This window comes from Malaclemys terrapin, chromosome 4 (assembly GCF_027887155.1).
Source record: "Malaclemys terrapin pileata isolate rMalTer1 chromosome 4, rMalTer1.hap1, whole genome shotgun sequence".
Classification (NCBI taxonomy): domain Eukaryota; kingdom Metazoa; phylum Chordata; order Testudines; family Emydidae; genus Malaclemys; species Malaclemys terrapin.
In genome coordinates this window covers 10997554-11011756 of record NC_071508.1, presented here as the reverse complement: position 1 = coordinate 11011756, position 14203 = coordinate 10997554, and the positions used below count along the sequence as shown (strand labels likewise).

General features: G+C 42.4%; 1 protein-coding gene across 1 annotated transcript; it reads left to right on the top strand.

Annotated features, from left to right (window-relative positions):
- Positions 1–5224: 5224 nt before the first annotated feature.
- Positions 5225–13128, top strand: DDX20 (DEAD-box helicase 20). The gene is made up of 11 exons (XM_054027827.1): positions 5225–5420; positions 5973–6067; positions 6829–6997; positions 7335–7449; positions 7572–7714; positions 8157–8295; positions 8816–8874; positions 9650–9732; positions 10578–10683; positions 10772–10873; positions 11754–13128. The coding sequence occupies exons 1-11, from the start codon at positions 5228–5230 to the stop codon at positions 12905–12907; spliced, it is 2358 nt and encodes a 785-aa protein (XP_053883802.1). The 5' UTR covers positions 5225–5227; the 3' UTR covers positions 12908–13128.
- The last annotated feature ends 1075 nt before the right edge of the window (positions 13129–14203 follow it).

Genomic DNA, 14203 nt, shown 5'->3' with positions numbered 1-14203 from the left:
GCCTCCTACTAAGGGTAAGAAAAATTACTGCTCAGAACATATAAAACTGATCAACTGCTGTTTTATCACCTCTGCCCCGCTCCTCCCCCAGAGAGCAAATGCTTCCTGCCGCCCTTCATTGTCTGTTTAGATCACATCAATTTAATTTAAAAAGGTTACAAGGGATTTTATTTAATCAAACCATTTGCTACGTCCATATTTCTAAAAGGCTCCTCGTCTCTCTCAGGACCCAGATTATACAGTGATAATGATCTCTTGGTTAGACATTTACTTCCCCTTAGGAGCCAGCATGGAATAATAATAAAAAGCCCTGCTGACTAAAAATGGACTAGGGGCTGTATTTTTTTTTTTAAATCAGTACAAACACCTAACAAAACCTCACCTGAAAAATAAAACATGGAGCTAATTTATGTGCGCAGTTTTATCACCATGTTGGTCCCAGACCATACTGCTCACCCCTGAAACCAGTGTCGACCCTCTTCACTTCAACCAGTCCAGGATTTGACCTTTATTGTAGTGAATGCTCTCTTAAAAGCTTTTCTCTCTCATTCACCTTTGGTTCCCAGCTCCACTACTGTCATACCCAGGCCTCAGAAGGGCTGCAATGCCTGTTTGTATCAGTTGGGCTGTGGTTTTGTAAAACAGGGCCTATCCAAGAAGCTAAAAGATTCAGAAGACAAAATTCTCGCTCTGGTTCATGGCAGTAATGATGATTCCTGGTGTCTGTTCTCTTTCCTGATTAACACACTTATTGGTGCTTTCGTTTTAGGGCATGTAGTAGGAAGAAGGTTGTTGACACTACTTTGGAATCATGATCAGGTTCAAACTTCCCATCCTCACTTGAAGGTTCCCCATGACTCAGCCCCCACAGATACCACTCCCCTCATTTCCTCCTCCCTACTTTGCCCTCCTACACTCTTCTCCTTCCTCTCTCCTGATCTGACTGCTCCTTTTGAGTCCTCCTCCCACTCCTGGCCTTGTGTCTTCTTTCATACTGCCCCTGCACTTGGCACAGCCTCCCACTAGCCCTGTGCCAAGCGTCCTCCCTGTCTTCCCGGCCCACTTCTCTCCTGAAATCTCCTGTGTTGGTCTTGCTGAGGAGATCTCCGCATCTGCTTGTGTTTTAAATCCACCCCTGCAATGCAGAGGCCTTGCAAACCTTTGTGTCTAGTTAAGGTTCTATCCCTAAAACAAACACCAATTGCATGTGAACGGCTGCATGGGTTCTGAGGGATAACTGGCTGCACATTACGGATCACTTTCTCACAGTTGCTTTTATTTGTGTATGTACGTATGTCATGCACAGTGGGAAAGTAGCAATACTGGGAACTACTGCAACTTCAACATCATCACTTCGGCTGGGAGGAAAGAATTGCCGGGCGCTCTAAAGAAATTCGTTGAAAGGAGTTGGTGTTGCTGTTCAGCCTGAGATGCAGCCAGTTTCCTCTTGGGATCCCAATTTCAAAAAGAAATCGGCTCCTTTAACAGTCTTGGCTAGGAAGCTTGGAGCAGTGCCAGGTTGGTTCCAACGGCACCTCGAAGAATATCACATCTACCAAAGCTGTGGTAGCTCATGTCAGCCATGATGTTTTTTTTCTCCTGCTCCCACTGCAAGTTTCCATCTGTGTGTGATTATTTCCTCTGCAGCTGGGTGCAGAGACAAATTTTCATACAGACATCTATACTGGGACTCCTTTCCCCAGAGGCAGTGATTCTGCCAAGAACACTGCTGCTTCGGGCACTGAATCGATGCGGTTCTTCTCAGCTTCCATCGTTCCAAACTGAATTACCCTTTTTCTTCAATGCCAAATATATATATTCATTTATTATGCTGTCCGCTTAAAGTACCAAACTGGAACCTGCTGCAGAAACAGAAGCATAAGAACCTAGGATTTGCCAGACAGGATCAAACCTGTGATCTATCAGTCCAGTATCTGTCTCTGACAGTGGCCAGCACCCAATGCTTCAGAAGAAGGGGCAAGAAACCCTGCAGTGGGCAGATGTGGGATAATCTGCCTTCTGTCCTAATCCCTAATAGTTCGAGATGGTTTTGCAAGCGTACAGTGATCACCTAGATAGTACTCATTTATACTTGTCTAAGCTATCTAACTATGGAAGAACTGCAGAGTTCGTAGAGAACTCAACTACACATTTTGTAGGTGACAAAATCTATCTGTGGTATTTGGAGAGTGCCCATCACTGTAGTACATAAATGCTATGAATGGACTAGAAGACCTAAAAGCTCTCTTGTGGTTTATGTATTAGGTGAGGTATGTGTACAAATACAAAGAGCATGCTTGCATCTGGGACTTAAGATGTGTGAAGAACGTTGGTACAAAGTACTGTACACATAAAGGAGCTCAGAATTTCTTTGTAAAGAAAGCTCTGAAATGCAGAGCAGGCAGAAGGTCTAAAATTATCACACAGCCACATGCTAAAAAAAATTAAATTAAAAAAGCAAACTTATGATTTCGTTTTGTTTAAAAAAAAAAAAAAAGCCCTGGTAAGCAGAATCAAATACTAAGGTACTCGAGGGAGATGGAAGATAGAGAAAATGTGTTAATGAAGGAAAAGAGAGTACTGGAACATCAGCTGGGAGAGAGGAGAAGGAGGAAGGCGTGAATGTTATCAGATGTACTACACCTTCAAAGATATCTAGGGCAAGGAATCTTCAATCTTGCATCAGTTATGAGATTAAAATAGTAGTTGGGGATGTGAAAAATCACTTTCAAAGATCCAAGAGGCAATAATAGTCTCAGAGAACCAGAGTGAATGTGTCCCACACAGACACATGTATCCCAGGGACCACCACTCTATCCTCCTTCCTTCCTTCCCCTTTGTTCAGTCTGTAGGTGACATCCTGGCTCCACTGAAATCAATATGATATTTTTTCTCCATTGGTTTCAGTGGGGCCAGGTCTTTACCGGTAGGTTTATATATTGAAAACTCCAAGTCATTTAAAATTAAATAAAAAATAGAACTGCTGGATGTCCAGTCTGACACATCTGCCAACAGAGAACAATGGGAATAGCTGCAATAGTTGATAACATTGGACGTGGCACATTGCCACCGACAATCACTATCAATTAAATTCCACCTACTTGCCTTTAAAGCTACTGCGCACTTCCCCACCTAATAAATCACACAGTCGAAGTTATTGTTGAACTGCATATCAGTCTACAATAAACCATATGCCAAACAGGGCAAGTTATTTATTACCCAGCCATGGACAATAATGAATAGACACAGATTTTATAAAGAGCAAAACAAACCCAGCCCTCACCCTCGAAGGATCATACCACATTACTAAATTGTGTAATTAATCATGTCAGTTGCACAGCCACACAGAGTTTTTTCAGTGGGTGGAATTTCAGTTATGGAGGGTTATTTTTTATGCTCAAACCTACGCGGCTACAATTTCTGAGCAGCAAATATGAGATAAATGGTGTGAGTGTTTGGTTTACTGAAGGGGTCTTTTTATCATATGGAACAAAATGTAATGGGATTCTGTTTGAGCTCTATAACCTGCTCCATACAGAGCATGCTACTAAACCGTATCGCTGAGCTAGAGGCTAAAAGCTAACAAACATAAGTGAATAAATAAATAAAGGTCTGTTAGCAAGGAATTCATATTTCCTAATTTTTCTAGAAAAGTAAAAGTTGAGGCACTGACTGAGTGGAAGGATGGTTTTGTGGTTAAGGTATCAGAATGGGACCCAGGGAGATCTGGGTTCAGTATGTAACTTTATCATGCACTTTTTGGATGATGGACAAATCACTTAATCTGTCCGTATCTCAGTTTTTCATCTGTAAACTGAGGATATTAATACTTTCACTCTTCTTGTTTAATTAGATTGGAAGCTCCTTGGGACGGGGACTGCCTATTACTAAGTGTATGTACATCACCTAGCACAATCTCAGTTGGGATCCCTAGGTGTACTGTAATACAAATTAAGAGTAGTAATAAACTGGCATGCTAAATTTCTGATGCTTTGTTACTCCAAATTCAAATGCTGAGCTTCTTAAAATTAACCTCAATAGATTATTAGACCTGACTAGTCTGTATGTGTCCATTTAGTAAGTTCCACTTGCATAAATTTAATATAAATCAGCCCCAAACCAAGTCTGTAGATCTGTGGTAGTGACAATTTGCAGCAAGAGCAAATTTTCCCCACATCTTCCATGGGAAATCCTATGTGCACTCTGCCATCCTGTCACACACACAGACCCGATTAAGCTACACGTTTATGTCAAAATCAATAAAGGAAACATAATATGTGCAGTGGCAGCACCCTCTGCTGACAAGAAACTGTCTACATGTTATGCAGATATTGCTCAGGACAAATTAAGAACATTGCTGTATGCAGGGTTGTTGTAGCCATGTACCCAGGATATTAGAGGGACAAGGTGGGTGAGGTCATATCTTTTATTGGACCAACTTCTATTGGTGAGAGAGAGCGAAGCTTTCAAGCTATCCAGAGCTATTGCATCCACTTTTATTTTACTTATTAAAATCATAGGGGTTAGCGGTAGAAAATTACAAGCGCCTGTCAAGTATCCCCCCATACAAGGGAGAGAACCATGCCCAAACAGATGGGCATATCCATTAATCCTACTCAGGATCTTGCGGGTGTATTAATTCTGATGAATGTGCTATACCCCATGCTAAGTGTGGTGCCAAGATTTGGGGGAGTGAAGTGCTCATGAAGGAAAGCAACTCGGTGGGCAAGTGGGGATGCCCTAGGATGACCAGACAGCAAGTGTGAAAAATCGGGACAGGGGTGGGGGGTAATAGGAGCCTATATAAGAAAAAGCTCCAAAAATCAGGACTGTCCCTATAAAATCAGGACATCTGGTCACCCTAGGATGCCCTGTGGGATGGGGGGGCAAGTGGGGGATGCCCCCACCTCTCAGAGCCCCTATGCTTCCCCTCCCCAGTCTCCTGCTCCCCTTTGTGCCCCCTCATAGGAGCCCCCTGCTGCCCCACCTTCTCACTCTCCAATTGCCTCCTCCCCCCACAGCTCCCTGCCTCCCCCCTTTCAGTCCCCAGGAGTCTATCACCAAATCACCCCAATGGTTCCTTCCACCTCCCCCCCCCCAAACACATAATGGTTCCTTCCGCCCGTGGCCGTGTCCGCGCGGTGGGGCTGCTGATAAAGTTTTCCCCCAGGAGGCTTCGCGGGCTTTTGCGGCTTCTCGCGAGAGTTCCCAATCTCGGCCGCTTCCCATGATGGCGGCTCCTGCCGCGGCTCCCGCCGAGCCCCGGCTTCGCACGCGGGACGTGCTGATCCCTGGAGGCCCGGCGGACTTCGGGTCGCTGCTGCTGTCGGCCCCGGTGCTGGCGGGGCTGGAGGCCGCCGGGTTCTTGAGGCCTTCCCCGGTGCAGCTGAAGGCCATTCCGCTGGGGCGCTGCGGCCTGGGTGAGTGGGCGCGGGGGCTGTGGCGGGGCGGGGGCTGGAGGGGGTTGGGTGAGGCTGGGGCGGGTTCGGGAGCGGGGGCCCCCATGGGGGGGGGCGGGTTCGGGAGCGGGGCCCCCATGGGGGGGGCGGGTTCGGGAGCGGGGGCCCCCATGGGGGGGGGCGGGTCGGGTTCGGGAGCGGGGGCCCCCATGGGGGGGGCGGGTCGGGTTCGGGAGCGGGGGCCCCCATGGGGGGGGCGGGTCGGGTTCGGGAGCGGGGGCCCCCATGGGGGGGGCGGGTTCGGGAGCGGGGGCCCCCATGGGGGGGGCGGGTTCGGGAGCGGGGGCCCCTCCCTCGGGGGGGGTCGGGTTCTGGAGCTGCCCCTTTCTCCGGGAGCGGGGGATTGGGTTCTGGAGCTGGGGCCTGTGCTCTGCTTCTCAAGGGAAGGAGAGATTAGTAGAGACTCGGCCCCTGTCCCAGCGCAGGGAGTCTGCAAAGCCCCTAATAACCGTGCATCACTTGGGTGACCCTGTTCTGGCTGCTGCCTGACTTGGGCCCTTCAACCCCTTTCAGATCTCATTGTGCAGGCAAAATCTGGCACTGGCAAAACCTGTGTGTTCTCGACCATTGCCCTCGATTCCCTCATACTGGAAAACCCGGCAACCCAGGTGAGAGCCCTGAAGATGTGGTGGTTTATAGTGGCCTGGGGACATCTCCAGGTCCTTGACCAAGGTATCTGAATAACCAAAGAGATCATCACCCAGACCCCAGGTTTTACACTAAGCTCCATATACAGGACAGGATATTGGTCAATTTAATCTGGGGGCTGTGTGGCTGCCTACAGTTGAATGAAGCGCATCATGTATTTTACCATTAAATCTCAGTGCCTTGATGCCAGAAGCCCCTAGTAAGAATGCAGTGCTGCGGAGCTGTTGATTTATTTTGTAATCTGTGTTAGTAGTAGATTGCTTGATAGGTTATAATGAAGTAAATATGGGGGGGGGCATAAGGGGAACACCCACGCCTCCCTTGTTGGTCATTTTTAGGCTTGAAAGCACAAAAAAGCATCTTGTTGGCTCGACAAGTTCAGTGATAGAAATATTTTCTTAGGACAAGTATATCATGGATTGTGATGGTAGACTTCCACCTATACCATTCTGTCAATATGCCTCAAGTCTACTGTGCAGGGGGAACTTTTATGGGGGCCGAAGGAATTCAGTCTCAACTTATTGATTTGGGGGTGGGAGGACCTGTCCAGTAAGGACTTGACTTCCAACGAGTGTTACACAAGTCATGAAACAGCTAATGGTAAAAACTTTGTCGCCGGCCACCTAAGCTGTAGTTAAAGCAGTGGTGTAGAGGTGAAAGACTGCATTTAATCCACTGAGCCATCACTGTCCCTTCAAAGCCAACTTCTTTATTATTTCAGATCCTAGTCTTAGCTCCTACAAGAGAAATTGCAGTGCAGATTCATGCTGTTATCACAACTATTGGAATCAAAATGGAGGGCTTGGAATGTCATGTCTTCATCGGAGGGACTCCTTTGAATCAAGACAAAATGAGACTAAAAAAGTGTCACATAGCTGTAGGCTCTCCAGGTAAGAGCACACTTCACTATATTTTAGTCACAATTCAGTGACACACTTTTCAACAGAACAATATTTGGTACATAAACGCACTCTTGAATTCTTGTCCTATAGTCACAGGGGACAGTTTCAAAGCCTGAAGCAAAAGAAAATTAGACCAGAGAAGTATTTTTAGTGAGTGATTAGTCTAAATATGCTTTTTAAAAAAGATTTATTTAATAAGTGGGTTAGGTAACGAGTCTTTGATTTGCAACAGATAGTGTCTTGTCTTGTCTTGTCTTGTCTCAACCAGATTTTTTTCATAAATATTTTTGGAGCTCAAGTGTCTCACTTCTCTCTTATCATGTAGGTCGAATAAAGCAACTCATAGAATTGGACTGTCTGAATACAGCCAGTATCCGCCTTTTCATTCTTGATGAAGCTGACAAGCTTCTGGAAGAAGGCAGCTTCCAGGAACAAGTCAAGTAAGAAAAATACTAGTGTTTCTCTCACAAGCCTAGCAGTAGTTTTAACATGCAGAATCTTTCAGCTCTAAAATATGCATTATGTGGGATACATTCACTTTCAATATCTTACTTTCTCTTAGTTGGATTTATTCTTCTTTGCCAGCCAACAAACAGATGCTGGCTGTTTCTGCTACCTACCCTGAATCATTGGCTAATGCTTTGACCAGGTACATGAGAGACCCTACCTTTGTGAGGTTGAACCCCACTGACCCAAGTCTCATTGGTATGTATAAGTTGCACATCCATAACTTTAATGTTTTTAGGCAAATAAAATCTGAATATATTTAACATTCAGCTACGAGTATAATTAATAAAACCAAAAAAAAAAAGTTTCAAAATATCACTTTATCACTTTTATTTATAGATTACATGATTTGTTCAAAAGAGTGCTTATACCCAAACTTTTCTTAGCCAAAGTATCTATGATGGGAGAGCGGTTATCTTTTTTCCATAGCTTCAAGAAAAGATTCCAAACTTTAAAGAAAAATAGCCTTCCAGATTCCAATTCAGCATGTGGTGATATTGGTTAACTAATATTTCCCAGTTCTTTAATGTTCTTATTCTAGCTACTACATATTTGAATCAACTTTTTAATACCAATTCATTGCTAGTTTTTTGTGACTTTTTGGACTGTTAACGTTACCATGCTTTGATTTCTTGCACAGGGCTGAAGCAATATTACAAAATTGTGAATTCTCATTCACTTCCTCATAAGACTTTTGAGGAGAAGGCGCAGCACTTGCAGGAGCTCTTCAGCAAGATTCCATTTAATCAGGCCTTGGTCTTCTCAAATCTGCATAGCAGGTAACAAGAACTTTTTAAAACTAACAATATGATGTTTGCAGATGTCTGTGAACAGTGGGCATACTATATTCCATTTTTATAGCACTTTTCATAAAGAGCCCAAAGTACTACACAACCTGCATGCAAATTTCAACTCTGAAATGCTACCGTTTCTGGAATGCAGGGCTGCAGCTTGAACAGTGGTACATAGTACTAAGCGAGTGTAGGGGTAGGGGAGAATTTTGACATCAGGCCAATTTCTGCATTTACCTGAGTGCTGTGGGAACTAATGTCTGTGCACAATTGATTTTTGAAGTCGAAGCTGAAAGATCCATCAGTTGCAAAATTGCAAAGTGTCACTGTACCTAACTTAGCAAGATGAATGGCTGAAACAACTGCTGGAATTTTAATCTTTGGCTGTAAAAGAGTTGAAAGTTCAGATCTGATGCTTAGGCTGTTAAGTCATCTTCAGTCTGTCATCTTGAAGAAACTCTGGAAGCATGTAATTTTATTTACAACCTTTATGTATATGTTGTATTAGGGCTCAACACCTGGCTGAAGTACTGACATCCAAAGGTTTTCCTGCTGAGTGCATTTCAGGCAAGTACATTTGGAACTTACTGCTTCTGTTAATGGGAATTCTGTACAAAACTGACCTATAGTCATAGTAGAAATGTAGCCATTGGAGTATGCAGGACATAAGCGGGGACTTGGTGGCATTTATATGAATAATGTACAGGTAATGTTTCACCATTCATATTTCGGCAGGTTCACTGAGAATCTTTAAATATTTGCTTAAAATCCCACTTATGCTTTGGAGTACTGTAACAGATTGATGTATTTGGAAAGGAAAGTCCTCTTGTGTTTGAAATGTTCAGAAGTGTGGAGTAATTTGATGCATTTGGGCACTTAAGAATATCTCTCAATTAGAAGCCAATAAAACAAAGCTCAGCACAATTATAACAAAACCATCCTTTTTTGTTTATTTTGTAATTAACACTAATCCCTTTTCCTGTAGTCTCCCCTTGCTGTAAGAACATTTGCATCTTTATGGTAGTTAGTAAGTCAAACTTATTTGCATTCCCTGTTACCCAAGTTATTAAAACACTTGAGAAAGGGATAATCTCTCAAAAAGAGATTAATTTTATACCCTACTTTGTTAATCATGTTTTCAAATTTGTCTACTTTCCAGTCACCCCCATTTCCTGGTGTAGATACAACATGGCTTAGAATTAGTGCCTGAAGGATGGATGCCACTTCACTAGCTTTCAGGAGTAGAATTTATTGAGCCCTGTTTTCCCTGGGTTTGAGCAGCACAAGGCTAAATAACCTAAATACTCTTTCAGTTTCTAAATATTCATTTTTGTTTCTTCAGGAAGTATGAATCAGAACCAGCGTCTTGATGCTATGGCTAAATTGAAGCAGTTCCATTGTAGAGTCCTGATTTCCACAGACTTAGTGAGTTTTTTTTTTTTTTTTCTGTTGAGCAGAAGTAGTTCTCTAGAATATAAATCATGTACTGTAGAGCTGACGGAGATAGAGCTGACTTAACAGTATTTATAGAACATTTATCTGAAAATAGCAACTTTCTGTCCCTGCGGAGCATACAAACTGCCACCCAGTTTTCATCTTCAGAAAACAAAACCAATTTTCAAAGTCTTTTAAAAAACATAAAGTTTAAATATTTATTTATTTTTAATTACCTTTTTGTAATTAGGCTCTGGAAGGCTATATGAATTTCAAAGAAATAAGTGTCTATCTTTTGATGGTGGTATGGGGGAACAGAAGTTACTTTTCTCCTTCGTGTGATACCAGCACAACACCTCTTTCACATTTTAAGGAGAGCAGTAGCAATATCTCTTTTGTCTGAAGCACAGGAGTATTGGCTTTGGTACAATTTTTTTTCTTTACACTTAAAAATATGAAAAGACCGGGCAAGGTTATTCCTTCTTGCTGTCTTCAGTTCGGTGCTTGAAATTATGTCACCCAAAAATATTACTGTCCTGTATATTTCTCCTAAGCTTGGAGCATATGTGCTCCCTTGGTACCCAGACATCTGCTTATTCTTCCTCCACGGTAATACAAATGATCCTCCAGTTGTACATCTCAATGCCAAGTGCTTATACACTTATTTCTAGATAACGTAAGCAAGCCAGGAAATTATAGTTTTCACATAGTGTGTTGAAATACATAGAATTTACAGAAGGGCCTCCTGAATTGATAGATGAACTGCATCTCTTATATGACTAGTCACCATTATGTCTGTTTCCCCCCCCCCCTCCCCCACACACTTCCCCTTCAAGACTTCTCGTGGAATTGATGCTGAGAAGGTGAATCTTGTCATCAACCTGGATGTGCCTTTGGACTGGGAAACGTACATGCATCGGATTGGCAGAGCTGGACGCTTTGGTAAAACACTGTTGTGGGGTTGTGCAGCTGCAAGCGGTGCATCTGTGGAACTGGCAAGCTAATTCTTCTCTCGCTCCCTGTATTGTAGGAACCTTAGGCCTAGCTGTGACATACTGTTGCCGTGGGGAGGAAGAGAATATGATGATGAAAATTGCACAGAAATGTAATCTTCAGCTCCTTCCTTTACCAGGTACAGTCTGTCTCCTGAATATGTCTGCATTAAACTCTCTTGGTTATTTTTTTGGTTTTAATGTGACAGTTGAATTCACAGGTGGTCATGATGAACTGTGGTTTAATATACAGATACTATGCAAAGTCTAATAGCTGCATATATGACTTGTAAGGCAGACTGTTGGTACTGACAACGTACATAAATAGCTCTTAACTAGGTGGCCTGTACCTTTATTTTAAATCACTGCAATTATACAAAGCAATACAAAATTAAAACTTAGGGATAGAGTTTTATAAGAAGGCAATGGGAACTGCAGAATGGAGTGCTGAGGTCTTGTGGGCTTTATGGGTACAATAGTGGAGTGGAAGAGAAAGGAACTGGGAAATCTGAATGGATTCACCATCACTTTTCTCCAACAATAGAATTTACCTGTTAGCAATGCTTTGTATTTTCCTTTCCATGCCTCTTTTAACACTTTTAATATATCTTAAAACTGATGTTTTTAATTAGGATGTATGCTGGAGTAGAGAGGTAATATTGTATTATGTTTGACCATTGTTAGCCATAAATATATCTTCTAATAACCTGAGTTATTGCTCTTCTCTATGGTTACCCTTGGAATAATAGGCATAGTTTACCGTGAATAATTTATAAAAAGAATGATGACATTCTAATAGAGAAATGCATCTATTGTATTTTTTTAAAACAAAAACAAAACTTCCACCAGAAATACGGGTAATATTTATGGAAAAAGAGCAAAATTGACTACTGTCACTTTACAAGCTGTTATGATTTGGGATTTTGTTATATAGCGTGCAAAACATACTTGTTTCCTCAGGATCAAGAAAGAAGTCTTGTGCTGCTTTTGACTGAATGGCTGCTTTTTTCTGTTGTGCAGAACCTGTACCCACTGGATTGATGGAGCAATTTGCACAGTGGGATGTAGAGGTCACCGCTATTGCCCACGCAGATGCTTCAGTGAATGCTCATATCTTGACCCATAAAAGACCAGAGGAGTCAATGCACCACACACACATAAATAGCTGTGCTCAGATACCCCAATGTGATCCTGCTGTTCCAGGTGAAAATTCCTCCATGTCCAGGCCAAGAAGAGTTTCGAAACAGAAGCAGCTACTAAAAGGCTGCCCAGCTCATGCAAATACAGAAAAAACTAGCAAGAGTCCAAAGACCTTAAACGTCAACACACAGCAGAGAAATCAAATGGCAACAGCTTGCAAAACCACTGAACAAAATGTTGATCAGCATCTGGACAAGGAAACCTTAAAAAATACACTCCCCAAAATTCCTTGCCTGTCATCGTTTAAGAACCCACAGCCTGCCATTCCATGGAGCTTTGCAGAGTTTGTTGAAGACTATGAATACTTTATTAAAGAAGGGTTGGAGAAAAGGGTTGAAATCATAAGAAGTTACACAGGCCCTGGAGAGCAGTACCAGCACCCTAAAAATGGTGCTTTTGAAAAGAAAGGGATGGAAGAGACTATGCACTCAGTAGCAGACAGTATCTCATTTGGGGACACTGATAGTGATAGTAACTCGTACAGTTCCAGAGCTTCCTCTCATAGTAGGGGAAACAAGTCATACTTTGAAGCCTCTTCAGATACTCAAGAAAGAGGAAGTGATGTGCTCATTATAGATCAAGCTCCTCTAAACTATTCCCAAAGCGTAAGCTGCTCCATGGGCCCAGTGGAGCACCAACAGATGCCACAAATCCAAAAGCACAGTCCGGTGAAAAAGAAGGTGGTGAAACAAAATTCCAAACGATGTAAGAAAAGCCGCCACCAACAATCCCCCAGTCCTCCAAAGAGAGGAGCCCAGGAAGACTGTTCATACAGCACTCAGGATGAGAGCTCTCCTGGCTTTCCCTATGAGACTCAGAATTATGAAGAATACTGGAAGTCCTATTACCGAACATGGCAGAGTTATTATGCTTCTCACTCTTACTATAGGAAATTTCATAGGCATTTTAACTGGATGACTGCTTATCACGCCAACTCTGTCTATCTTCAGGAACTGTTGAAGAGTGATTGGTGATGGGAGAGCAATCTTCACTGCAGAAGGACTGATATTTACCAAAAGCTATCCTCTAAGCTCAGAAATTGACTTAAAAAAATAAACAGACAACTACTTTTAGACTGAAGTAAAAATGCCTTTTTTTGTAAGTAAATTCTTTCTGGGTAAATGTTTTATATGCATTCCAGTGAGTTGGTGTTGCAACAAATATTTGTCAATAAATAGAAATGACTTGTCTTCTACATCTGGATGGTCAGTTTCAATCTTTTAAGTGAACAAACATGCAGAATCAGATTAAGGACACTTTAGATGTAAGAAACCACATTTAAAAAAATCAAACTCAGCCCAGGTATACTGTCATCTATAATTTTCTGTGCTATTCACTGTTTTTGTGTTACTCCATGGGTGAGGTTGCATTTGTCATTAAAAAACCTACAGAAGTTACTCATCCCAGTTTTCATAGTGCCTTCTTAAGCAGAGCAAAAACTGCTCCTGCTATTTAATAGTGGCAGATTGAAACCCGCTTATCTCAATTAATACACGTATTGCTAATTTAAATTGAATTAATTAAAACTGTATAAATAACACGTCCACAGCTAAGTATGGTAGGCTATGCGATAGAGGAGATTTTAATTATATACAAAAAAAATGCAGCTATCATAATTGGCCTGTCCCCCTGGGTGCTGCAGTATCAGACTTGCCATGCTTAAGGGAAAACTTTAATTAGAAACGAAATTACCTATTAGCCCTGAAACTAATTGGGATTCTTTGTTTAGGTCTTGATGATGTTTTGGGTCTGTCTGAAGTCTGGGAAAAATGGGGAATTGGCTGGCTTAGGATATTGGTAATGGATATAGAATTTTTCCACTCTAGCTTCTTAATTCAAATCCAGCCTCAGTAGGATGCTTGAAAATTACCATCTGAAACCTTGTGCTGAGTCCTCTGTGAAGTGATCTGGGTCTCAGGCCGGTTCCTAGTGCACAAGTGTTAATTTCTCCACCATCCACAGTTGATCCTGTTCTTGGCAGTCTTGGGGAGATGCCAGGACATAGCTGGGAGTCCTTTTAGTGGGAGGGTTGCTTCCTACCTATGAGTTAAATTCATTTCTGGGGGGAAGCTTGCTGTTTCTACATGCTCAAAACTTGGGTAGGAGACTTCAAATGGAAGGATGTTCAATGTTACCACCTTGCAATTCATTTTGAGAAATTGTGAATTTGTCATCCACTGTAATTTAATATAAATCCATTGTTAATTTAAAAATAGTGTTGATGATATTTGATACATGTAGAAGACCCAGTAGGTATCAGCAGGCAAGTC